Source organism: Trifolium pratense, linkage group LG6 (assembly GCF_020283565.1).
Source record: "Trifolium pratense cultivar HEN17-A07 linkage group LG6, ARS_RC_1.1, whole genome shotgun sequence".
NCBI lineage: Eukaryota > Viridiplantae > Streptophyta > Magnoliopsida > Fabales > Fabaceae > Trifolium > Trifolium pratense.
Genome location: NC_060064.1, coordinates 25,084,538 through 25,101,382, shown reverse-complemented (window position 1 = coordinate 25,101,382; position 16,845 = coordinate 25,084,538). Strand labels below are relative to the sequence as shown.

General features: G+C 31.3%; 1 protein-coding gene across 2 annotated transcripts; it reads right to left on the bottom strand.

Moving 5' to 3' along the window:
* Nucleotides 1–10,811: 10,811 nt before the first annotated feature.
* Nucleotides 10,812–14,185, bottom strand: LOC123890554 (protein yippee-like At3g08990). Of its 2 annotated transcripts, none has more exons than XM_045940188.1 (6): nucleotides 13,890–13,987; nucleotides 13,678–13,798; nucleotides 11,832–11,875; nucleotides 11,522–11,630; nucleotides 11,390–11,445; nucleotides 10,812–11,053 (listed from the first exon to the last, which is right to left on the bottom strand). In XM_045940188.1, exons 2-6 carry the CDS (start codon nucleotides 13,771–13,773, stop codon nucleotides 10,990–10,992), a joined length of 369 nt encoding a protein of 122 aa, XP_045796144.1. In that variant the 5' UTR covers nucleotides 13,774–13,798; nucleotides 13,890–13,987; the 3' UTR covers nucleotides 10,812–10,989. The 2 variants fall into 2 exon arrangements, with proteins under 2 accessions (XP_045796144.1, XP_045796145.1); XM_045940189.1 differs by lacking the exon at nucleotides 13,890–13,987 and adding an exon at nucleotides 14,090–14,185 and having other exon boundaries at nucleotides 10,814–11,053.
* Nucleotides 14,186–16,845: the final 2,660 nt, after the last annotated feature.

Here is a 16,845-nt window from a genome sequence, read left to right as displayed (position 1 = left end):
ATGATATAAAACTTGCAACGTGGTTAAAACTAATAAGGATAAATTAGTAACTTTAGTGGTAATCGATTTTAATATATTAGTAATTAGTAATAGATATTATTAACTAGTGCCCGAGTCACGTAGCATTTCCTTTTTTTATCATTAGTGTCTAATAGTTTGTAGATGTGATTAAAATTACTAATGATTTATGAGTTAAAGTGTGAGCTTATTAAGGATGCGAAGATAAGGAGATCATTTTCAAATCACTTACTAATATAATTGGTCTTATGCCAACAATTTGTACATGTGGTTGACTCGATTTTGATTTTCTATGTTTGATCTTCCTCAATTCCTCAATTCATTAGTGTCTAATAGTTTGTAAGTGCATTTATGTGTGTCGTAAAAACGAAAATATCATAAAATTTTACCTAAATGTAAAAAATATAAAAAATTATGACTTTAGTGAATTCATATTTGTGGTTGACTTTATTAATCAACTATGTTGCCTATTTGTAGATTTTTTTTAATGGTAGAATTTTTTTGGTGCAAACATGTTTCAATGGTGGAAATAATCATCAACATACTTGATATGTTCAATCATGAGAGAATGACTTAATTGCATATTTGATCTCTTGTGATTATTTTAGGTTTTATTTGGTCATTTACATTTAAAAAATTTAAATTGGTCTCTTACGTTACTGTATCAACATAAGATTTTTCTGGGAATCTTAAACCGGTGTCCAACAATTCAACAAACAAGTTCAAAAATTACTACTCCCGAAGAACTTGTATAGTATGTAACGTGTCAAGAAGTTACAAATAATAACATCACCACAAAATCAAAATGGACACCAAAAACACACTTGCTAAATGATGAGTTGCTTGAAATTGATGTATGTAAACAACACAACAACAACAACAACAAAAATCAATTTGCTTTCCTCGCATTTGTTGATGTGTCAATTAGGATGTCTTGTGTACTTTCAACAAAACGTTTTAATTCTGTTTCTAAGATTTGTCATGTGAAAGATAACGTGTCACTCAGCAACGTTGACTCTGTTAACTAATTGAGAATGACAGAATGACTAATTTTGATTGACAGTTTAAAAACTAAGAGACTAATGTAAAATTTGTTAATTTGAAGAAGTAAGTTGCCAATTTTACAAAATTCAAAGACCAAATTGGATGTGAAATGATTTAAGCGATCCTATTAAGAGATTTGAACTACTTAAACAAATATTTTAAATGAACTTAAATTAAATTTTAGTTCAAATTTATTCATCACTTTCTCTAATTTTCTTCCTCCCTCTTTTTTCTCTACAAACCAAACACACCATCAATCTCTTGCCGATAAAAAATTCAACTTAATGAGAGAATTTACTTTGCGTCTGTTTGGTTTGGCTTCTGAGAAGCTCAAACGCGAGTCTACCACTTCGAAACGTGATTCTAGCAATTTTCGACTTGTTTGGCTCAAAGGAAACTTGACTCTCTTCCACGCGATTTAGCAACAAGACGTGAGTAACCTTGAAGCCAGGATTCGTAGCTTTTGCGTCTGAGAAACTCAGATTCTGAATTTTTTGGTGGTAGGTATGCTTTTCATTACTACCCATAAATTCTTCTCAATTTTCCAATACAAACAATTACTACTACAAAGATTATACGCTTCTTCTTCCTTCTTCATTACTAGACATCAACTCAACTTCAATTTTTTTTCTGAGAAAGAATTTCTTTGCATTTGTTTTCAGATTTGGTGAATCTGCATATCTCTTTTTATTTATTTTTGCCATTAATCTATCCAAACATAAATTGATTATGTTCAACTCAATTTTACCAAAATCAATTTGTCAAACTCAATTCTATTAAAATCAATTCTATCCGAACCAAACACATATCCAACTGATTCTGCACTAAAATTAATTAATCATTATTGAATGGTTGTAACAATATCTGGGTACTGACATGCATTTATTTGATCAAAAGTGCTGACATAAGTGTTTCTTCAATTCTAGAAGTTACAAAATTTAGTAATAAATGACGTAGTAGTAGTTTTTCAAATTATTTCAAAATTGATATTTAATGTGTCAGATTAATTCATTTATGTGTCTTATTCCTTTTAAGAGTTCCAGTTATTGGCAGAGTTTTACAAACCACGGTTAACTCGTGAACCTTTACTATTTTTTTGAATGGTAGTAACAAACTAACAATAGATCTGGGTACTGACATGCATTTAGCGGTTAAAACTTCATTTTTAAGCTTCAAATTTTAGTCCTACATTTTAAATGTGTCCTGGATGCACCAAAATTGTCCACATCGCTTGGTAATCGAGTTTAAAAGTAATTTATATACAACACTCACACACCTTTTTAAATCATTGAGATGCATTTTCTACAAAAAATAAAACCGTGACGAGTTAACTCCAAAACAGACAATCTCTCGAAAATGTGGACTTGAGATTGGATCGGAACAACATATATTATAATGTTTTTATTAATGGAGTTAAGTTGAAAGGACTATCAACCTTTAATTTTATTTTTTTAAATAGTGAAGAACCAGTAAGGTTTGGCCTTGCACATTGAATATATCATTTTTTTTTTGGTAAATACATATTGAATATATGTATTGGCTATATAGAAGAAAATTTCATTCAAAAAGTGTTAATAGCATGTATTAGGCTATCGGGTTGACATTGTATAGCTTTGAATGTGCTTAGCTCACTGGTCACAAGACACGTCTCATGTTGCTTCCTATAAAAATTTACTTCATCCGTCCCTAATTATAAGCACTCTTTCAAACATAAAATTTGTCTTTAAATATAAGCCAATTTTCAATTTTCTAGATACATTTATTATTACTTTTTCAAACATAACTCTACTTTGCATTGGAATCCGTAAAGTCAACTACAAATATATTTTTTCACCAAGGACAATTTAGTAATTAGCACACATTAATTACACTACCAACTTTTCTTAATATGCGTAAAAAAACATTAAGAGGTGCTTATAATAAGGAACGGATGGAGTAACATATACCACTTCAAAGTTCAAATGAAATGCAGATAAAGTCAACAATAGTATAGGTTCTTATTCTATAGAAACATAAAAATATAGTAGCTCATTCATTCTTTTATTTTTTGCCAATGTAGCAAGAACAAAGAATTTTATTTTTTTTACTAAAACAAAGAAAGTTGAATAGGAGAGGTCTCCAACTCCTACAATGAAAATAATAATAAAGGCAAATCATATTGTTACAATATAATAATAAAAACATATGACATCTGTTTTTTTTTTATTTCAAAATAACATTACTCTATTATAAATGGCATATATAATAGTATGTACCAAGACATTCTCTCCAATACATCACAAATTTAACAACCAACAACGTGTATAGCACGCACCTATTATATGACTAAACATATGTATAAACAAATACTGTATCAATAATTTCATTTGATTTTTGCTTAAAAAAAATTTAATTTGATTTTCTACTAAAAAGGAGTAATAATATTTTAATTTTATTTAAAGGTATTTCCAAATACTCCTTCAATAAAAAAGCTGGGGCAGTGGCATTTCCAAATAATGCCACATTGCAAAAGTGCTAATGGGTCAAAATGAAACATAGTTGATTAGATTCCCTCGAGATGTTGAAAAGTACTACTATGATCGAATGGTTATGATTTGAGACAGAAAAACGGGCCTCGTGAATCGTGTGGTTCAAATTTTGGATTGGAGGAACACGCTCCTCTCTGATTGTGCGGGTCCCATTTGGTTATGGTGTTTAACTATTGTTTCATCTACGTCTTAGCATCGGCAATTTCGATCGGATTCGAGTTTCTAATCATCAAATCAATAAAAACCTTAACCATAATTCAAGTCTTTCAGCTTGAGCTCGTCCACTGTTTTCTTCTCATTTTCTGTCAGTAGAACACCGATAGCTTGTTGAGCAATCCCTGGATCTATGAGATTTCAATACTCCTTCGACCTTAAAAAATTCTTCATGAGCATTGCCATATGGTCATAGTGCTCACCCAATTTTGGAATTGCAGGTTGCATGAAGTTGTCATCCGTGGTTGTAGTTATTATTGAAGTCTACTGCTTCTCTTTACTACTACACACCTAGCTCTAATGCCAGATGTTAACACAAAAAATTAAAAGTTTGGAAATGGAAGGAAAAATGCAGCATATTTCTGCTTATTATTCACTGAGTAATTAAAAGGCCAAGTTTATAGACTTAGCACTACAACTGTCTATCTAATAAATAGGAAACTAATCCACACACTAACAAAATATCCTAAACGTGTGCAAGAGAATAGGAACAAAATAAAGAAACAAACTGCTAACAGATACTAATAATTTAAATTCAAATTAAGATTGACTTATTCAACAAGGGGACATAGAACCAAAAAATTGACGTTTCCAAAATTGTCATGACACTAAATGTCACCAAGTTAAACTCTGCACATCAAAATAGCTTAAAATCCAACGGCACATGGTGTGTTTGACTCAGAATACTATATCCATTTGCTACCAAACTTACTGGAACCAAAAGTACTCTTCTTGATACAAAGTATTGATAAGTTGTTCCTTGAGATCTTCTCCAAATTATCCAGAAAATCACTATATCATAATGACTATTTTGAATACCATTTAGTCTAGTCTATTTTTTCCTTTTGAAAATATTACCAAAAAAATTCCTGATACCAATCCTTTAATTGCGGGGTAGGGTTAGTGAGATTATAGATTAAATCAGAGTCATCCCCTCAATTACCAGTCAACAACCTGTGAAAATCAGTATGAGTGACAATCTCATTAAAATCACCTAACATTAACCAAGACTCTTAAATTGTACCAGCAATATGAAAAAGCTTATTCCAAGTATCAGTTCTATCATTCTCCCGCTAGCTAGCATAAACGACAGTAAGGAGCCAATGATCAACGTCATTTTCTTTAACTCGGACGTGAATGAAATGAAAATTAGTTGAAAGGGGCAAGTTGAAGTATAACTAGTTGGTATATATTTGGATGTTTGATTTATTGTTGGTTGGTTCATCTGATTGCTTGATATGGCTATGACTCATTCTTTGGTTGTTCGTGTTCCTATTGGTTCTGGTATTGATTGTGTATATCCATATGGGACTACTTCACGAGTATTTGATCTTGTTGAGTAGTTCCAAACATTTCTTGCCACTCAGCCACATGCAACATTTGTCTCGTCTATTAAAGGTTTAACTTCCTCTAACTTGTCATGCATCTCTTCTTCCATGAAGCTTGGGACACGGCTGTGTCAAGCCCCATACGGCCGTGTCAGACCCTGCAGTTCAGTTTTGGCAGTTACAACTCGTTTTTCTTCCCTTTATGATCATAAAACTCCATTAAGCTCATCTTATCACTTGGATACGAAATTCTCAGCTTGTAGGCCTATATAAAGGCTTCATTTCACTTGTAAACACATCATGCAGGCTTTGTAACAATTCCAATAATCAAATAAAAGTTTCTTTGTTATTTCTTTGTGTTCTTGTTACTGTTCTTGTTTGAGTTCATATTCATATATTGATATAGTGTTACTATGTCAAGGTGTGAGTAGTTCACCCACACCTTGAGGTTATGGTGATCATTCCATGGCCTACTCTCTTAGTCCTTTCCATGTGTGTGATTGGTTTATCGCTATTTTTGCGGTTGTTCTTCATTAAAACCTTAGAGTATTGGGGAACATCGAAAGGTGAAATCAATGCTTGGATCCTCTACACTACAGATTGGTAACCAACATTCCGGGGAACATCGAAATTAAGGTGAAACTGACGCTTTGGGGTGTCTTGGTGTTTGTTTATGGTCTAGTGATACGAGTAACGACCATGGCGATAAAGGAAAGTTATTTACACTGCACTAAGGTATCTTTTACTTGCTTTTAAAAAGATAGGTTTTCACACAATATGAATTCATGTGGAAGGAATTAGGAAACTGTGCTAGGAATGTGATCCATGACCTTAAGGCCTTTTATAATATAAGAAAAATAATCATTTGCTTGCTTGCTTCATCATTACTTTTCCATAACAACTCTCAACTCATACCAACATAACATGATATAATATCTCTCTATCTATCTATCTATATATATATATATATAAACCCACTTGGGTTGGTGCATTGGTATTGGCTTGGGACCTGGGAGTGTGCTCCTCTTGAGGTCTGAGGTTCGATTCTCTCTGGCGCCAATTTGGGTGGGCTAATTTAGTTTCTTCAAAAAAAAATATATATATATATATATATCTGTGTGTGTGTCTGTCTGTATAATGAAATGTGAAAGATGAAGGTAAGAAGGAATGAACGATTATTTGCGTCACAAGTTATCCAACTAACCTTGTGTTAGGAAGTAATTAACTACGGCCATAATTGTTTTGTCTCATAGTTTGTTAGGATTAGTTTCACTTTATAACTCCGTTTGGCCAGACTTATTTACGATCTAAAAGCTACTTTTGAAATAATGTTGAAATTAAAATAAGAGCTTTAGAAATAAAGTCAAAGTCGTTTGGTTTTATTTTATTTTTTTTGGCATTTTAAAGCTATTTTTAAGTTAAAAGGTGTTTGGTAAAATATTTTTATAAAGCTTTGATTTTATCATGAAGGATTAAATAAAATTTTATCACGAAGGATTAAATAAGTTTTTAGTAGACATAAATATATCATTTTTTTTTAATCTCTTTGAAAAATTTCAGCAAGTTTTTTGCCTCCAAATTACCTCCTCTCACGAGAGAAAATATTTTTGTGAGAGATTCTTATACTCTTTAAAAAATGTAAAGACTACACGTGATTAACTTAAAAACAAGGATCAAAAGTCATGATAAAAAATACTTTGGAACTAAAATAATGTGGGTTTACGACAATACTGCTGAAGAATAAAAAATAATATAAAAAATATGTAAAAATGTGATCAGTGAGGTTCGATCAGGTGACTATGAAAATTAAGCTCCGAGAAGTAATTTATTTCAAAGTAGTTATCAACTCCTTTTGTTCAAAGCTCCTTCTATTCAGTTTTTTACATATTAAAATAAGTACTTTTTTCTATTAAGGGTCTGTTTGGTAAAAATAAGCTATAAGCTAGCTGATAGCTGAAAAGCTAGCTTATAGCTGAAAAGCTAGCTTATAGCTGATAGCTGAAAAGCTAGCTTATTGAAATTAAAGTGTTTGGTAAAATTAGCTTTTAAAGTGGTTATTAAATATAAAATTACATAATTGATAGTGGGTAGTTTATTTTTTAAAGTGGGTAGTTATTAAATTAAAGGGTAAAAATGGAATAAAGTGTAAAAAACTATAAGCTATAAGCTCAAATGCTACTTGAAATAGCATCTGAAAAAAAGCTATAAGCTAGTACAAAAAGCTTGTTACCAAACACCTCTAATTTTTTGAAACAAGCTTCTAAGCTCATATAATAAGCTATAAGCTAGCTTATTTGTGTTACCAAACAGAGCCTAAGTACTTAATTTATATTACTATTGTGTTTAGCCTACCTTCTACTTAAAAATATAAAAAAATTAAAAAAAAGTCCGGCCAAACGGTACCTATAATATCTAATCAAAGTGTATCAAACAATATTTTACCGTAAAAAAATATATATTCCTACGGCTATTTTCTGCTTCTTGCGCTCATATATTCTCTAATTTCTCTGCAACAATGGTCCATGAGATTTGTCTTTTCACATGAAATACTAGATAAATAAAAAAATAATTAATGGTAGGTAAACAATAATAAACTCTAATTTTTTTTTGACACACAATAATGAACTCTAATTAGAAGCATTATATTTTATGTGAGATCTATTTTTTTTTAATAATAATATGTGAGATCTATTATGAGCTAAAGGGACAAATGATACATTAATGTACTTTAAGAGACAATATATAAATATTCTAATTTTTAAAAAGTTTTCATGCAACAACACAATTATTAAATAATATTTAATTGACATAAAAATTGCATGAGGTTTTTTACACTATAAGTGATCAAACAAGGTTATATTTTGTTACAAGAAAAAAAATGGCTGAATTTCTCAAATCTGTTTTTATAGTGACCCTTTTTGTTTCTCTATTTCTAGTTGTAATCAAAGGTGCAGGTAAGCTCATTCTAATTTTTATTTTTTCCTTATCTTATACACAATTGTTCACAATTTTTTATTAATATTCTTGTATTCTTTGTTTACATTACAGAAATGGAATGTGTTAGAAAAGAAGATTGTTACGAAAAGCTTCCATATCTTCGTCGTATAAGAATGATTTGCGTAAAAGGTTATTGTAAATATAGAGCCCGTTTAGAATAGCTTATTTTTGAGCTTATGTTAAACAGTTTAGACAAATAAATAATTTTTTATGTATTATTACTATTTTTAAAATTGCTACTTTTAATTCTTAACGCCGGCTTATTCGGCCATCTAGTGTGATTATATTGGATCTCGTATGATATTAAGGGATTAAAAGTAAGAACTTTTTGAATTTGCAGGTACTTATTCCAAACTAAAACACTTACAGAGACTAAATAAAAAAATTGTACAATTACAGTGTCCAAAATTATTTTTAAACCTATCTTTATGTGTATACCACTTTAAATGACGCAAAATGTATTTCACCCCATGTTAATTTTTTGTGAGTTTCTCTTGTATGAATTATACACATGCTATCCTTAGAACGAGACTAGGAGAGTAGATCGAGGTGTTTGTTCAAGAAGATATATAAAGTAGAAAATTATTCTTTCACCTATGTTTTGGTGTTCTTGAAACCTTGTTGGATAATTGTTTACGTTTAAATTGGGTTGTAACTTGTAAGGCTTTGGATTTTTGATAATGTGATATTGAGAAAACATTACATATATTATTTTATTATGAGAATAATTGTAAGGCTCTAAGTAGTCAGAATATTTTATTTTGTTAAAATGGCAAATCAAAGTATCAAACCATGTAAAAGGAACTCCAGTTTGGATCTAGTTTAAAAATCCAACTGCTAATTCGGGTTAGGTCAAACTGCCAATTTCTAGGTTGGGTTGGGTTGGGGGTTGATGTTCGAGGATTATTGTAATTTTCTAAATGATGGTAGTAACATTAATGTCATGAGTGATCCATGGTTGAGGAACAATTTAATTGTCCAACAATTAATGATTCCTAACACAAAAACAATGGATATCAGGATATGGGTAAAATTCATTCAGTTTTTTCCAAAGAGGTGGTGAATTCTATTCTTGTTGTCCCGTTGTTAGACTTAGTACGAGAGGACAAACTGATTTGGAGCCAAGAAAGTGATGGGGTGTACTCGCCTCGGTACGACCGGGATATCATAAACTCATGAAGGAGAGACATTTAGGATATAGGCCGAGGAAAGGTGAGTATTGGGGTTGTTTATGAAAAATACTTATGCCCCGAACACTTATTATGAAGAATTTGTAAGGAATGCTTACCGACCGGAACGTGCTTGAGAAACCGTCATGTCCAATGTCCGGTTGAGTGCCCTTTATGTTTATGACATTGTGAAGAAGATTGGCGTGTGTTATTTGATTGTAAAGCCATTAGAGAAGCTTGGAATACCATATGGGGCTGTACCAAACCATACATTCACGCATGAACAATTTTGATAATGCTAGAGACTTAGTTTTTGACATTTGCAGGAAGGAGAACAAATCAATTAAATGGCACAACAAGTTGGAATGTAAGCGAAGAACAACAACAAGAACAGCAGGCCAATACGCACAACAGTGGCTGCAGCCACCTCCCGACTACTTAAAATGCAATGTTGACGCAAACTTTTATGACATAGCTGAAGCAACGGGATGGGGTGGTGTTTACTTGATCACCGAGGCCGCTTTATACTATAGTTTGAACTAATCTCATGAATACCAAACTCACACATTGGAGGGAGAAGTCACGACAATTATGGAAGCAATTGAAGTAAAGATGCAAAGAGGCTTATTCCATGTCTTTCTTTAAAGTGACTCAAAAATTATGGTTGATGTTATGGAGTATCTTAGTTTAGTATTTTGATTTCTCACATTATGTTTATTATCGTTGAATAACAACTTTGAGGTCAAGTTTGTTAAGGGACAAACAAATATGGTTGTTTACTTCTTAGCAAGGACTTAATGTGAAGGAATCAACTCTGATACGTTGTTCCTTAATACGTTGATTCCTATTCTATGTCTAATCACCGTATTTTCGAGTTGATTCCTTGTTGTATTGATACTTATTTGATTAATGAAATGCGTTAAGTTTGCTTTTGTCAAACAAAAAAAAAATCCTATGTGATTTTTCTTCAATTTAATGTATGTGTGAACTATATTTATTCCCATGTGAACCCACTCTCCATTAATTTTCATTTTTTGTCTGTAAAATATAAAAATATCTTCTTCAAATGAAAACATAACACTAGTGGTACATTATTTTGCTCTTTTTATTAAAAGAAAGTATCTCATCCTCTAATTAAACATTAAAATATGTCATTTTTTCAAGGTAAACAATTACCTTTCTGTTGTTAATTTTCTAACCATTTTTTCTCAATGCTCATGCCAAGGTCTCAAGATTATGTTAGATTTCTGTTTGTTATAATTATGTTGGAACTTTGAATAGTATAACCATAGATACAAATTATAGCATATCTACATATTAAATGCTAGTTCAAACTTCAAACTGTACCTTTAGGATTCGAGAAACTATACATTTTAAAAAAAACATGATTGGTTATAACTTATAAATTTATCAGTAATGCAGTGTAGATTTTAAGCGTGTCACGAAAAAATATGCAGAATTATGCAGGTGAGTAAAGATGTGGCTGGCGAGGTTCACAGGATTGTGGTGTTAATTACAGCATGAAGATAAGACAGATGAAAAACTAAATGCTGATTCGCAATTAAAGTAACTAACTGTTGAAACTTTTCAAAGTTCTAAGACTGGTAGTAGCAGATTTTAACTACATGAAGCATAAAGAATGTACAATTCAAAATGAAACGATCGATCCTAAAGTAAGCAATTCAAGCATCTTCACTCTTCAGCATCTTCTTGAGCAACCAAGTAGAGGCTTCCATCAGGCCCCATCACCTTATACCTACGCAGAATCAAGAACATGTAATCAAACTGAATGATTCCAGCTCTTATCCACATTGCATAGCGGCTATAGGAGCGCTATAGCATAGTAGAATAGTAGAATTTGAACAAAACATTATCCTATTTGTGGTAAGCTAATTAGTAGAAAATATAATCAAATAGAGGCAGTAGCAGCGCTATAGCTCTGCGCTCTGCTATGCAGCGGAATTTGAACACACTGTTATTTTCTGTGATCCGTGATTGACAACACTGCCGCTCACGTTAATAACTCGAGAAACCAAATAAGATAAAATAATGGCTATAGAGTATGCCTAAACATAGTTGATTAATTGATTACCTTTCAAGGATAAACTTTCCTTCTTTGTACTTCTGAGACTTATCATAAGCAGTTTCCTAAAAGGAAATAAAATATAAATTATAGGTAGACAAAATAAATCGAAAATCGTGAGATTTAATAACTGGTCCTTACATATTTCCATCCAACAATGGACCCACACGTAACACAGAATATGTCGACGACAGTGTGCAATCCAGTGATCATCATCCGATTTTCTTTCTCTCCGACGGTGACATTCACACTGTTACAGCATGGATTAACGAGAAGTTATTTCAAGGACTCATCATACACAACCGAGTCTTAAGTTGTGATGTTGATTTCCATCCAATAGCAATAGCACTATTAGTATATTTGTACACTCAACAATCAGATATTGCGAACATAAAAGTATTATCAGTTCACAATGGCACTTCATAAAGTGAGAAAGTGAAATAACACTTACACGTTATCAAAAAGATAAGCCTTCCCATACCTGCAATGGAAAGACTAAGAGAAAACGAGGGTTAGATCGTCAGAGGGTTATGATTTTTACTTATGCATGTAGTTTGCAAAAGCCGTAATCAATACAGAGAACACTTACTTTTTAAAGTTTCAAATCAGTGCATTCAATACCAATCCATACGCAGATAACCAACCACTCAAAAGACAAGGATTCATGGATTTTCAATACAATACTAGATTTATAATTCAATAAATTCATGATTTATAGAATTTGAATACAATGATAGATTTATTGTTTAAACAAATTCTGATAGGGATTTTAAATGACAAGGATCTATTTGAAAAATTCTTTCAAACATGTCATCTAAAATTTGTCCATTTTTGTTTCTAATTCGTATATTTAGTTATTTACTGCCATGCCATGTTTCAGTTTGTACTAATTGCAATCTTTCTAAGAAAGAAGTAAAACTATATCGTTATTGAATGAAGAAAATCATCTGTGCAAGGAAACATTTTTATTAGAAACATCACTATTTGATCTGAAAAAAATAACACTATAATGACAATATTGCAATTATGAACTAGTACAGTGGCAGTTGACGAAACTTGAAGTGACGCTTAATTACTCCAATGCAAATATAATTAGTCAGACAGGGGAACCTTCTATATCTGAAGATTTACATGATAACAGAATAAATTATCAACCTAGCACAAAAAGAAACAAGGATGGATACATGAAATGACATGCCACATCACAATACCAACAAGGAAAATTTCCATATACAAGAACATGACATGAAAATATCGTATATACATAAGAAACACTAATCAATGAAATGAATAAATAAGTACAATTGAAAGCAATAAGTAGAACATCGATATGTATATGGAAATTGGAACTATTTCTAAATAGACACAAGAGTTACGGGAAATGAATGCACTCACGAGACAAGATAGGATGACAGTGAAGACTGTATCGATTAAGTTAGGGTAGCGCCTACTGCAGAAAAGATGGTAACTAAAGACTTACATTAAGTGGCTTGGACACATGGAGAAGACTAATAGAACTTAGAAGCTTTAATAAGGTGGAAACTAGTTAGAGGAAACCAAACCAATAAGAATTTGGATGTAAGTGTTCTGTTTCAAGACATGATTTATGATAGGACTTCATGATAATATTTGATCCATACAATTGAATCCATTATTTCACTGACATTATTTGATCCATACACTGTCATTGTAAATGAGTTTTACACCGACATCCAACAGGAGTCCTCTATTTTTCCATGTCATAAATTAACTTTAAAACACATATACAAAATTAGAGAAGTTTAATGGAAGTCAAATAACAGAATAGTAAAACTTCATCAGATATTAGTATAAAACTAGTTTACATTAAGCGTGTATAGTTGTTTAGAGATTACATTCCGAATGTTCATATCGGAAATGTATCACAATGGCATAAATCTATAGAAATGTCACTACCTATGAAGCACAAACACTGACAAGGACACCGGACACGAATGCGGACACGTCGACACCGATATTAATTTAAGAGAATGACATAATTCAGTGTAATCACAAGTGTTGCTATCGTGTCGGTGTCCAAAACTTAGTGTCTGATGACATCGGGACACGCCTAGTCTGAGGAGTATCCACGTGCTTCATAGGTCACTACTCCATAAACCCAACATGTCCATTTTTTCTATATTCATTCTAATACATTTCTCTTACCATAATCAATCAGTAAAAAACATAACAAAAAATCCTAATACATGAAATAACTATACATCAAAAACCAAAATTAGTAATAAATTCACAAGTTTGAGGGAAGGAAAAATGAAAACCTTGGAAACGATATCATCAGCAAGGGCAAAAGGTGTCTGGCAATGTTTGCAGCTATAGAAGTTTCCTTCAAGAGTGATAGTGAAAACTCTTCCCATGTCTTCTTTTACATCAATTAATCAACTATAAACCACAAAAAAAAAAAAAAAAAACAGTTAACAAACAATTTCTTGAGAAAACTAGTATATGAAAAAGGAAAGAAAAAATCACCGACCCAGAAATTTGAATGAGAAAACAAAGAGAACCCAGATAGTATAATCGGAAAAGAATGAATATGGTAAAGTAAAAATACGATCTTGAAAGCATGCAATGTAAAGGAAACGCCAAGAAAATAGTATATATTTTATATTCTAAAAAGAAAAATGATAATTTGAAAATGAATGAGAAAAAGGGTTTGATTGTGATGTTTGTTACCGAGGCGAGAGAGAAAGCAGAAAAGGGGTATGCTATGAATGAAGCGGAGCAAGGAATGGGTGTGAAATTTTGAGTTTGTTTATTAATTGCGAATATAATGTGAAATGAGAAACTACACTTTGTTTGTGAATATATGTCCTTGTGCCCCAAGATACCCACTAATATTGTGTACCATGCTATTTTTTTTTATTTTTTATTTTTTATTTTTACCTATAACTTCCGATATTTCCACCGTGTTACTCGTACTAATCTTTTTCCAAAAATATGTGAATCACATAAAGTAAATTTTCTCTCATAATTCAACTTTTTATATCGACCATGCTATATATTTCGGGTCTAAATTTTTTTATTTTATCCTTATTCATAGTTATATACTATTATTAAAAAGAGTAAACAGCCGCTTTCGTCCTTGAAAGTGTCGCTCGCTATCATAATAATCTCAGAATCAATAAAAAACATTTAAGAGTCCCTAATTCAAACTTCCGTTATTCAGAATCGTTCCTGACGTTATCTCTTGACCAAATTCTGTTTGTTTTTTATAATGTGTATCAAAATTTGACACATTGAATTGGACCAATATGTGGCAATTTTTAATTCAAATTTCACTACCACCTAGTCAAGGATCAAATTGACACTGAAAATCAATTTTTTTTTTTAAATAAACACAAATACAATAAATATTTTGAAATTAATCCAAAAACCATCAACTCATCTCTTGCCAATAATTCATCAAAAATGTAGTAGTTAACAATTTTTAAAAATACAAATAATATGTATTAAAAATAACAAACTAATGCATAAAAAATACACCATTGGAGAACAAAGGTATACTTGAAGTCCTCCAGGTTTTGCATCAAACCCCATATTCATCTTCGCTTGATAACAATCCTTGGAACCAAGTTTTTGAACAAGTTGGAGTCAAAAGCAATTGAGGAAAATATGACATTTTACTTCAACAATCTACAAGGTTTCCTCTTGATTTCACAAGGCATCTTAGTAGGTTTAGTACCTACCTTTCTTCCATTTTCATAAATTTATCAAGCATGTTGTTGATTCCAGTTTCAGGTTTAGATGGATCTTGTCATGAAGGTTTAGATATCGCCATATTCTAGTTTTAGTCAAAGCTCATATCTATGCAACAATGGGGAAATGATAGTTAGGTTGTTTTCAACTTGAAGAAAATTGGGAAGATGATTGTGTTAACTATCATTTTGGTCCTTGCAAACATGGATAATCAAATTGGCAATAAGAAATGCCACATATTGGTCCAACGTGTCAAATTTTAGGACACATCATCAAAGTCAAACAGAAAATGGTCAAGGGATAACATCAGAGACGATTTTGGCTAACGGAAGTTTGAATCAGGGACTTTTAAATATTTTTTGTTGATTCAAGGACTATTATGACAGCGAGTGCCACTTTCAGGAACGAAAATGGTTGTTTACTCTTATTAAAAGTAAATTTTCGCAATGGTTGAAATTAATTAATTAATAAGATAGTTATTATAATATATTATGTTACCTTTTCTCCTTGTAGACGGATTTGAACCCTAAATTTTAAACTCTTTAATTCTTAGTTCAACTACTTAACCAACTGATGACATTCAGTCATTTGTTATTTTTAATTGTAATTTTAATGTTTTTTAGTTAGTTTTAAGGAGTTTTACATGATCAAAGAGAAAAATATTTGAAGAAATTGACACCTCGAAGAGTTGAAGATAAACACCAAAGGAGAAAAATAACTTACAAAGTTCTAAATCGGTCATTTATTATTTTTTTAATAATAGTATCTAATAAGTACTCAATCTCTCTAACCCAGCATCTCTTAAAAAGTTCTAAATCAGTCCCACTAATAACTCTATATCTCATCAATAATACTACATCTTTATAAGTATGTCCAACAAAAATATATTATAATGAGGAGAGAGAGGGTACCTATTTGAGAAACGGTACCTATTAGGTACTCAATAGGTTTTGCTCCAATAGTATTACCTAATAAATACCTATATAAATATTTAATAGGTACTACTATTGGAGATGGTCTTATGAGCAACATTCACTCTCTTATTAGTTAGAATTAATTAATGTGAGTTATGCATCTAAAAAAGAATTAATGTGAGTTTTTTAACTTTGAAACTGAGTGATACATAAAGCGACAAAACTTACATACACTTCACCAATTAGAGAGTGAATATTATTAATAGAAAATTGTGTTAACTACTTAACTTCCATACATATTATAAGAGAAATGATATTTGTACATCCAATTTTAGACAACATTTGAGATAACTTTCTCTCTCACACTCTCATTATGAATCTTACTCTCTCTCCTAATCACTTTTTTTAATGTTTTTGTCCCAAAAGATAAAGGGAAAAAATGTTGTCCCAAAAGTTGTCCAAAAAATTGTTGTCCAAATAACACTTCTCTATTATAATGTGCAAAAGTTATCAAGAGTCAAAATTCTCTTCATTTTTATCTTTTTCATTTCTTTCATTATTATATAGTTTTAGAAATATAAATGTAAAAATATGATATTAAATGAGTTTAATTGTTGTGCACCGTCGGTGTAAATATTTTTTACACATACATCCAATGACGCGTTGCCACATCATTTAATGAATGTAACACATCATGCATTTTTAATGACCATACATGATGTGTGTGTCGGTATATTATTGGACGCATGTGCAAAATAATTTTACACTGACGGTGCATATAAATTAAATTAAAATAATTTTACACCGACGGTGCATATA

Excerpts from the sequence above, each read along its gene's own strand:
- LOC123890554 (XM_045940189.1), bottom strand. The coding sequence starts at position 13,773 with ATGGGAAGAGTTTTCACTATCACTCTTGAAGGAAACTTCTATAGCTGC. Across the intron at positions 11,876-13,677 it reads CTGATGATATCGTTTCCAAG|TCTTTCCATTGCAGGTATGG; the intron begins GTTTTCATTTTT and ends GTTTTCTCTTAG. Across the intron at positions 11,054-11,389 it reads GGAAAGTTTATCCTTGAAAG|GTATAAGGTGATGGGGCCTG; the intron begins GTAATCAATTAA and ends GATTCTGCGTAG.